This window comes from Halichoerus grypus, chromosome 4 (genome assembly GCF_964656455.1).
Source record: "Halichoerus grypus chromosome 4, mHalGry1.hap1.1, whole genome shotgun sequence".
Lineage (NCBI taxonomy): Eukaryota > Metazoa > Chordata > Mammalia > Carnivora > Phocidae > Halichoerus > Halichoerus grypus.
In genome coordinates, this window is record NC_135715.1 from 55,074,442 (window position 1) to 55,084,847 (window position 10,406).

Below are 10,406 nucleotides of genomic sequence, written 5' to 3' on the forward strand. Positions count from 1 at the left end.
CCCCACTAAATCCTCTTAGTTCCCTTGTTTACTCTTAAGCATACCCTATTTATTCAGTGTAAGTGCACTGAGACTCTGATGTGCAGGCAGCCACTGTAATAGGAGCACATGGTTTGATGGGAGAGAGGCATGTGAGTCAAGGGTTATAGTGTAGTATGAGGGCTATCACTGAAGTACATACAGTGTGAAATATAGATCTAAGAGGTGGGACTGTTAGGGAAAGGTGGTCCGAGAGAGTGACATTCGTGCAGAGTCTTCAAGGATGAGAAGTTCAGATTTGAGGGAAGGGGATAAACATGACAGGGAAAGGGAATAGCATATAGAGAAAACTAGAAGCGTGTAGACACAGAAGTGACAAGTACATGTTCAGGGAATTCTTAGAAGTTGAGGCCAAAGGAAAAAGGCAGGCCTGAATGGATGCCTGTGAAGGAGTATGGAATTTAACCTGTAGGCCAAAGGGGAAGTCATTAAAAAATTTTCAACAGGTTAAGTGTCTGCTTTCAGCTCAGGTCACAATCCCAGGGTCCTGGGAATGAGCCCCGTGTCAGGCTCCCTGCTCAGCGGGGAGTCTGCTTCTCCCTCTCCCTCTGCCCTTACCCCACTTGTGCACATGCTCTCTCTCTCTCTCAAATAAATTAAATCTTTAAAAAAATTTTTTTTTCAACAGAGAATGACATGGTCTCACTGTTCCCTACCTGTGTCTTTCCTTCAGGGACTTTTGTGACCTGTGTTACCCTATCATTACTATTACTTTCTCTACTAATGAGTTGTGCCAAATTAATTCATTTGGTTAGAGTAAAATGACTTTAGGTTGCAGTTTAGAACATTCTGAAACTCCAGAAATGTCCCCTTCCCCACCTTCCACCAAAAAAAAAAAAAAAAGAATTCTGTACCATGGCTAGATACTGTGACCCTAATCCCATCTCGTTACCTGACAAACTGACAGACTGAATCATCTCATTCTGTTCTTATTGTTGAAAAGGAAATAGTGACTTTTCATTAAGAAAACAAAATTTCCATAGCCTTATACTAATTTAACAAAATGAGTGTGGACTATACATGAAAGCAGCTGAATTTGTACACTTGAGACTTCACTATTTTGTGTTTAACCCTTTTGAGGCTTTTCGTGTTCTGTATCTGGCTTCCGAATGGGCACGCTAGACTTGGAGTCCAGAGAGCTCCTGTCTCACAACCACAGCACTCCCAGCAATTGCTCTTTTCAGTTTTGACCCAGAGCAGTGCAGCCAGTTGTTCGATTGTTTGTGTGCAGGTTCGTAGCCAGCCTCACAATAATTCATCCTTTGGAATTTTACAAAGATGTCATTCTTGGCATCTAAACTGAAAACCCTTTGTGTCCAGCACATCATTTTCCCTTTATGAATACTGTTTAATTAGAAAGTAGCTTATGAACAGTGTCTCATTTTAAAAATGTGATTTGAAGTAGCAGATAGCAGATGTGCATATTACCTGGATGGCTTGAGCCTTTATGCTTACTCATTGGCACAGATCCCTTAGTGAGGGCAACTGCAGAAAGTGTGGGAGGCAAGCAGGCTTCTTCCTGGGGAAACCCAGGCCTCATTTGATTCATTGCTGCCACCTGCTGGGCCGTGGCCCCTGGAATGGGAAGCTAAGCCATCCAGGGCCATGTAGTTCCAGTGTTAATCAGCTAGGTGAAAACCCACCCCTAAATGAAAGGATCTAAACAGTAGAGCATTATACCAGTCAGTGTAAGGTGGTATTCGATTGTGTTCATTAACACAGAATCCCCAGCAGTTGTGAGGCTCATAGAACTAAGCAACACTTTGAGGACTCAAGATCCTAGAGTGTTAGAGCTGGATGAACCTTAAAGCAAATGCGTTGGAGCTTTAGTGTAGTTAAATCAGAGTCTCTTAGAGGCTTGTGAAAATGCAGCTTCCCAGGCCTGGCCCCAGAGATTTTGATTCACTAGGCCTAAGATGAGAGGTTTATTTAACAAGTTTCCCATGAGGTTCTAGGGCAAGTAGTCCAGCCCCAGGAAGAGCACTGCCTTAAACATTATCTCTGTAAGAGCTTCTCAACCATTTTTCTAATCAGTGCCTCATTTCAATAAATAAAAAAATGTTACATCTCCTTTACATATTACATATTTACATATTACAATCTCCATTACATCAACAGGGTGAGTCACTAGTACTTTAACTGGTTCTCTGAAGCATATACACAAAATATTACTAGATTGGTTCTGCAGGGGGAAAAACACTTTTTTTAAAAAGATTTTATTTATTCATTTGAGAAAGAGCGCATGAGAGAGAGAGGGAGGGAGGGCACAAGCAGGGGCAGGGGCAGATAGAGAAGCAGACTCCCCACTGAGCAGGAAGCCCAACCACGAGGATGTGGGGCTCAATCCCAGGACCCCGAGATCATGAACTGAGCCACCCAGGAGCCCCAAAAAACACTTATAAATAATTAACTTTTCTCTCTATCGCCAAGAAGGAAGTACTATAATTTAATGGGTTAATTTATAGTGGAATGCTTTTTGGCCTTGGGCATTGGCAAGTAAAGGTAGGGTTTGGTATTATATTTGTCATAGCCATCATTTCCCTGAATATAGTAATCATTTGGTTAGTGTGTATTGAATTTGGAGGGACCTAAAATGACATAAAACAGAGTTCTGCCCTATGTCATTGCTCACCTCTTTCCTCTGGAGGAGCCAAGCATGAGAAAACTGCAGGCCCCATGGATTTTAGTATGTCTTATTATCACTTCTTATTTCTTACCCTGTCTTGGCAAGCTTGGCCAAGATCAAAACAATACTAAAGATGAGTAATAACCTTCCTTATTACACAGGAAAAACAAGTGGCCTGATAGCAAATTTGAAAAGTCACCTTAGAATTGAGAATTCTGGATGCCTGTCATGTGCTTGCTTTCTAGAATATTATCGTCCCAAAAATATTTGTTATTTTTTTATATATGCTCCTGCTTCTGGAATGACTGGCTCCAATCCAAGAATAACCCTATCCAACTGTGAACTGAGTGAGGCCACTGAATTCAAGGGAAGATCACATGTGGTATACTGTGTCATCTTAGTAAACAGTGAGCACCAGTAACTTTCTAGTGTATTTTTCTCTAGACTTTTTTTTTAAGCTCTCAGGTCATTGGCATTCCAGACTTCCAATCCCTTTAATGCAAATGAGTGTATATTTTACACAGTTATCATGTACTGCATGTATAGAACCAAGAGGCAGTTTATTGAACATCTTTATAGAGAAATCTTGTTGAGCTTTCAAGATCATAATTTGTATTACTCGTGAGTGTGGTTTGGTGTATGGTTTTACTTTAAATTTTGTTTCACCTTCATGGTCTCATCTTGGGTTGTTTTTGTTTTGTTTTTAGGGGTACCTAAAGGAAATCTTGAAAGAAATTGGCGTTCAGAATGTAAAAGGGACCCACAAAAACACATGGGAGCTGAAGCCAGAGTATAGACATTATCAAGGAGAAGAAAAGAGTGATTAAGAAGACTCTTAACCAGCATGCTAACAGAACAACTAAAGGGTGATGAGCTGAGGAAGCACCACTGATACTCAAATACTTGAGTACCATCTGTTGTAGGGGTAAAATGACTGGAACTTTAATTTCCCTAGGTAAATTTTTTAAACAATAATTCTTGTAAAGTTACTCAAGTGTTTTTTTGAGGGAAAAAAATTTATTTATAGGCTTTCATTAAACTAGATTATTCAGAATGGGGTGAGGGGTTGGGGGGGTTAAGAAGGTTTTTCTTTTTATTGACTTTTAAATGTAAAACTAGGAAATGTTTTCTAAATGAGGACTCTCTGTCCTTGTTTTATCTCTGAGGATCTGAGGTGATACAAATCCAAAGTGAATGGCAAAGCAAGAAAAAAGTAGTCAACTACAGAAAGTCTTAAAAGGAATAAAAAGCCAAAGTTCCTTATTCTGAAATTGTCAAAGAACAAAGCTGTCTTTATTTATTTATTTTTACAGGTGATCATGTTTCATAGTTACACCCATTAATAAAGAAGAGAGCATTTATGTTTGTACCTAAGATAGCAGTTTTCATCATTAGCTTGCATATTTTACCCTAGTGTTAGTGACATGAGAAATGGACAAAATCTTGGCCAATAAGTATTTCTTTTATTTGCTTTTATTTATTTAATGTATTTAAAAGATTTATTTATTTAAGTAATCTCTACACCCAACACGGGACTCGAACTCACAACCCCGCAATCAAGAGTTGCATGGTCTACCGACTGAGCCAACCTGGTGCCCCTCTTTAATTTTGCTTTTAAAAGAATTAGAAATTAAATATTTTTCCAGTAATTCAAGATATGTCTCCCCCGTCCAGATTATAAGCTTCTCAGAAACCAACTTTGCTCCAGAATTTTGCTGCATACTCAGTTGGCAGGTATTGACTCGCCTGACAAATGATGTTGACAGACTAACAGAGGTTGTAGGGGTGAGGCTGATATGTGTTAGGCGGGCACAGAAACAAGCATCCCCACAAGCGAGACCACCAAAACAAAAGAAGCTTTAACAAATTAAACACAAAAAGTTGCTTTTATTTGTTCATTTTGTCAGTTGCTTCTGTATGCTTGCAACCAAGAAGTAGCAAATGCCAAAAATTTAAGAAAATGTTATATAATTAAAGCAAATCAAGGAGAAACCTATCCATTGAGATAAATATTTTCCCGTATTATTTGATTTTCATCAGGAGAACACCATGCTGAGGTTGAGTACTACTGCATTGAGAAAATGTTTATCTTTGCATTCCCACTGTGAAATAAAATTCTGGTGAGGGAGGGTGGTCTTATTCTACTTTGTTCTGGTGCAGGAACCAAATGTATCCCCCTTACCTTTCAGTTTCTGACGGAGACTGAGTGTCAGGAAGCAGATGGATAATGGTGTGACAAATCTGTAGAGAACTGAGAATCTTGGATATCTGTCATATGCTTGGTTCATAGCATATATCTTCCCCCAAAACCTTGTCTTTTTTTGATGTTTGGTCCTGCCCTGAAACAGACCTCTGTGTGCTCTCCCTCTGTCTTTAGTTTTTATGGTGACAGTGGCTGCCAGATTGAACTGTGTAGCTGCTAGCCGAGCTGTGTCTCCTCTGAGGCTCTGCTCTGGTATTTCTGCAGATCTGGTGTCTTCAGCTTAGTTTAGGTATCTTTTACCTCATCACACCTGACAGTATCTGCTCGAGTCTCTTAAACACTTGTTACCCGTTCAGTGGCATAGCTAATCTAGGCGGTAGACTGGTACCATTCCTGATTAGATTTTTTGAAATTGCTTTCCTATTTAATACTAAAATATGGCTACTGGTAATGAGACTCTCTCTGGGTTCCTTTATTCTTTTATTTCAGAACTCTCTTGCTCTATAAACATGCTTTCGACAGCCAACTATCAGGAAGGAGGAGTCCTAAGCCCTTATAACCACTGTGAGATCGAGAGAGGAAAGCTAGTAAGAAAGATACACATCTGGTAAGATGTCACATCATAAGAGCACAGGAGGGCCATGCTTCATAGGTGATTTAGTTACTCCGCTGGTTACACACACTTAAGGGATGCTTTAACCAACAAATTGTAATAAATATATTATGGTTGCTGGGCATTGGAAAGATTTGAAATTACGTGTTGCCACAGTAACTTCTAAAATGATAGATCTTAAAAAAGAAAACAGGTTTTGCTCTGTTGTATCATAAGCAGCCCTTAAAGGAGTTGAGCAGAGTTGGAGTTGTTCCTAAAGGTCTATGAACAAATTTTCTTTGGAGCTTATTTTCATCATTGTTGGTACTTATCAGTGAAATAAGAGTAAACACTTATCAGGCCCTTATGTGGCTGGCAGTGTGTTAAATGCTCTAAAATATCTCATTTTATGCTCAGAAATAGCTCTGAGAGGTAGACAATGACCATTTTATAGAACCATTTCCTTCCCAACACACTGTCATGAGACCTGATCCCTCTTTGAGGAGAATTCTACCTTTGGCCAAAGTGAATACCAGAGTTTACTTTTCCAGAAATCTTCCCCCCACACACAAATCCTCTCCTCCAGGAAAATGATGCAGACCCCAGAAGAAGTTGTGAGAGCAAAGGAGTTTGTCTTTGGCATCTCTAATACAAACACAGGATGAAAACTGAGTTCCCTCCTTTAAAGTCAAGATCCCCTTGCTAAAATTTTCATCCCTGCTACACTTCAAGTACCCAGGTAGGGTGCACAGCTTAAGAGTGGCCTTCTTCGACCTCCATAGGAGTTAAGGACCCCTGTGGAAGGTGATAGGAGGTGGGGGCACTGGGCTGAAGGGGCACTGCCTTATAGTCAGCCTTCATGGGGGCTGGGCACCCACCTTTCATCCCAATACATTGGCCATTTTCCCTAGCATTTGTGTCAGAGTCCAGGAGATGATAAGCTCGTTTTCTTTTCAACTCAGTTTTCTTTCTGAAGTGGGTCAGAGCAGGTTCCTAAGCCTAATATTTTCATGTGTAGGAGGAATCAGAGATTGCTTTTTAATCTTCCTTTTCTTCACATATTTCCATCTTTTCTTCTTCCTACTTCCTGGTCTTTGAGCAAGTACCACCATCCATAGTACAGTAGTACCATATAAATCTGATAGACGGCGGCATAAGCCTTTAATAGTTTATTATAAGAAAATCAACAGCTTTTATCTGGCTTTATTAGAAATCATCTAGGGCGCCTGGGTGGCTCAGTTGGTTAAGCGACTGCCTTCGGCTCAGGTCGTGATCCTGGAGTCCCTGGATCGAGTCCCGCATCGGGCTCCCTGCTCAGCAGGGAGCCTGCTTCTCCCTCTGACCCTCCCCTCTCTCATGTGCTCTCTCTCATTCTCTCTCAAATAAATAAATAAAATCTTTAAAAAAAAAAAAAAAAGAAAGAAATCATCTAAATTAACAAGGACATTTTAGATGCCTTAGCTTCCAGTTTAAACTAGATTCTGTCAGATCAGTTAGTCTTAAATTTTAGGGTTTTTTTTTTCTTTTTTAAGATTTTATTTATTTGACAGAGACACAGCAAGAGAGGGAACACAAGCAGGGGGAGTGGGAGAGGGAGAAGCAGGCCTCCCACAGAGCAAGGAGCCCGATGCGGGGCTCGATCCCAGGACCCTGGGACCATGACCCGAGCTGAAGGCAGACGCTCAATGACTGAGCCACCCAAGCACCCCAAATTTTAGGGTTTTAAAGAACGATTTTCTTGAAGTGCACCATATTTTTAAATGTTGAAATTTGTATTTAAAAATCTTAAGATATGAGATTTTTATTGTCTTGTGGAAATCTAAGTACACCAGAAGATATGTTGCTGGACTAAACACCATAGTGTGGCATGGTCATGGAGCACAGTGGTGGTTTATTGGCAAGTATTTACTGACCATGATTATATCCCAGGCACTGTGGATACTAAAGTGCTAGACATAAGAGGCGTTCACAGTCTAGTGGGAAATAGAGAATGTAGACGGATACAACACTGTGTGGGTAGAGAAGTGTGAATTGAGTGTTGCAATCAATCAGAATATTCCAGTCAATTCATTGTTGCCATTTATGCTCTACATGAATTTCCAATTTTTAAAGCATTTGAATGCAGTAATATATATCTAATTTTAACTTCTTTGAATATAATTTAACCATTGAAAATTCCTAAAACACAAGAGGATTTGTACAATGCCTAAGGATCATTATTATGAACACATACAGTGGATGTCTGTAATACATCGATCTCGTTAATAGAATACTAAATTGAAGGGCTCACTGGGCTAGTCCTTGTGACATGTAAGCCTTATTTCTACTTTATATTTCTTACTTACATTTCTACTTCTTCTTATTTCTTCTTCTTATATTCTATTTTCTGTCCTTGAACAAAAGCCTGGGAAGCACTTTGGCCATTCATTCATTCATTCTGTGAAAACCCACTAAAATGCCCCCTGTGTGCCAGGCACCAGGAGCAAAGGTTGATGGGTGTCTGTAATAATGTGCCTTACATGCCAGCGGTTCTCTGCCTATGTTACTAAAAAAGCAGGAAGAATAATAGCTTTTGTTTAGTGGACCCTTGCTGTATGCCTGGCACTGTGCTAAAAGCATTTGACTGCTATTCCTCATTTAATCCTCACAACAGCACTAAAATATGGGTCTCTTTTTGCCTTTGTTTTATAGATGTGGAACATCAGGTCCTGAAAGGTTGAAGAACCTAACCAAGGTCATAACCAAGGTAGTCAGGGGCAGAGCCAGATTCAAATCCCAGAAGAACACAGCAGTGCAGGCTCTTAGTTACTATTATGTGTATTAAGTGTACTTTTATGGGTCCCATGCTGCTGATTGCCCTTAGCTGTAATTCACCTGCCCAGAGTCTCCTGTTTGGTTTTTTGTTGTTTGTTTTATTGTTATTAATATTATTGAGGTGTAACTGACCTATAACTCTTTTGTATTTGACTTCTTACTAATGGGTAGCAAAGTCTCAAGTTATCTTTCTTGAATCCAAAGAGAGTTAATTCTGGATTCTACCTGAGTTGTTTTGCCTTTAGAGGTTAGTTTCCAATTTTTTTTTTTTTTAAGATTTTATTTATTTATTTGACAGAGAGAGAGAGACATAGCGAGAAAGGGAACACAGGCAGGGGGAGTGGGAGAGGGAGAAGCAGACTTCCCGCTGAGCAGGGAGCCCGATGCCGGCTCGATCCCAGGACCCTGGGATCATGACCTGAGCTGAAGGCAGACACTTAACCAACTGAGCCACCCAGGCGCCCCTAGTTTCCAATTTTTGTTGAGGTTCTGGAGTTTCTTACGGAATGATGTTCCTTTTTTTTCTTGGCTCTAGATGCAGATGAGATATTTCCCAGGAATGACTGCAGATGGCCAGTGTACTTGATTTACTTACATTCTAGACCACCCAGGCTTATGAGAAAGTTGGTGATTTGGCTGGTCACAGTTGAGGGTCTCTGCCATGGCCTCGTAAGCACAAAGGAAGTCCCATCGGTTTGGGACTGCTGAGTAATGGGGATACAGAGCTCAATACGAACAGGCCCTTGCTTCCAGACACTCCCAGTATTGAAGAGGACTTGGAGGCAAACAAATAGCCAACATAGTGTATCAAGTGCAGCAATAGAAACACATGGCAGAATGTTTTAAGAGCTACATGGATTCAAAGTAAGTCACTTAGAGCAAGTTGTTTGCTTTGTGTGCCTCTTAGTTTCATCATCTGTGAAATAGATAAGTTAAAAGTATCTACCTCACAGAACTGTGGTGAAAGTTAAATGAGTCAGTATGTCCGCGCTGTATTTAGACCTGTGGATGGGAATTGTCTTGGTGAGGCTGTAGTGCAGAAGAATTGCTGGCTCTTTCTGTTGCACAGCTGACTTTGTGCCATTCTGCTGTTGCTGTATGGGGTTAAGGAACATAACTATATTTTTTTTAAAAAGAGTCAATATATGTAAAGCACTTAGAACACTGTGTGACCTGTAGAAAGTACTTTATCATATACAAAATATGTAAAATATGGAAGTATCACAGAGAATGAAATGATTAATTACATCTTTGGGGAGTCAGGAAAGTGTTCCTCGAGCAGCCCCTGAAGTGGGTTTTGAACGGGGTCTAGGAGTTCAGCAAGATTCAGGGGGCAGAATGTACAGAAAGACCAAGTGCATGGGTCTTACTTCACAAGGTGGTTGGAGTGAGAACCCACACACACCTTCAGTGTACTCCTAGGTACCACTTGGTGTAGTATAGGAGTGTGGCTCGACATGTCGCATCCAGTCTTAGTCTGATAGAAGAATGTGGAGGGCAAGTCATCGCTGCCTGGGACCAGGTGGAATGGGTGAGCAGCTAGGCAGGACTAGCCTCCTTTGGTCGTACACACAAGTTCACAGTGATGCAAATAACCTAATTGCTCCCTATTTGCAGCATGCTTTTCTACTTTGATTCATCCGTGAATACATTTCTTTAATATAGTCCAATTGAAGTGACAGTGGAAACCAACCTTAGTGAATTACATGTTAGAGGTTTGAAGTCCCAATCCTTTATCCTTCCACCACTGCAAACTCTAATTAGTAGAGATAAATAGGGAGCAGGAGCTAAATGAGGTCAGATGCACCTTACTAATAGAGGCCCGGTAACTCCCAGCTGGACTAGAGGACCTAGCTAAGAGCTGAAGAGAGAGTTCCTTATCCTTCTCCTCAGTTGGTGATGACTGGCTGACCACTGGTAGGCAGTTGGCCTAACTTACCATGTGCAGGTGAAAAACCTGGAACAGCTGGGAGAAGACATCCAAATGGCCAGCAGGTACATAAAAGATACTAAATATCACTAATCATCAGGGAAATGCAAATCAAAATGACAATGAGATACCACCTTACACCTGTTAGAATGGCTAAGGTCAAAAAGACAAGAGATAACAAACGTTGGCAAGGCTGTGGAGA

At 40.6% G+C, this 10,406-nt stretch overlaps 1 protein-coding gene and 1 non-coding gene across 3 annotated transcripts in view; both read left to right on the plus strand.

Annotated features, from left to right (window-relative positions):
* Nucleotides 1–4,039, plus strand: part of GTF2F2 (general transcription factor IIF subunit 2) — a 149,028-nt gene extending 144,989 nt beyond the window's left edge. Inside the window, exon 9 of one of the 2 annotated variants that reach the window (XM_078070336.1) lies at nucleotides 3,373–4,039. In XM_078070336.1, coding sequence (XP_077926462.1) covers nucleotides 3,373–3,492 — 120 coding nt within the window. In that variant the 3' untranslated portion in view covers nucleotides 3,493–4,039. The remainder of the gene's footprint in view (nucleotides 1–3,372) is intronic. The other variant, XM_036071698.2, reaches the window with a different exon arrangement.
* A 5,221-nt stretch (nucleotides 4,040–9,260) lies between these two features.
* On the plus strand, nucleotides 9,261–9,391 carry LOC118522598 (small nucleolar RNA SNORA46). The gene has a single exon (XR_004910703.2). It is a non-coding gene; the product is annotated as a small nucleolar RNA SNORA46 (small nucleolar RNA).
* Nucleotides 9,392–10,406: the final 1,015 nt, after the last annotated feature.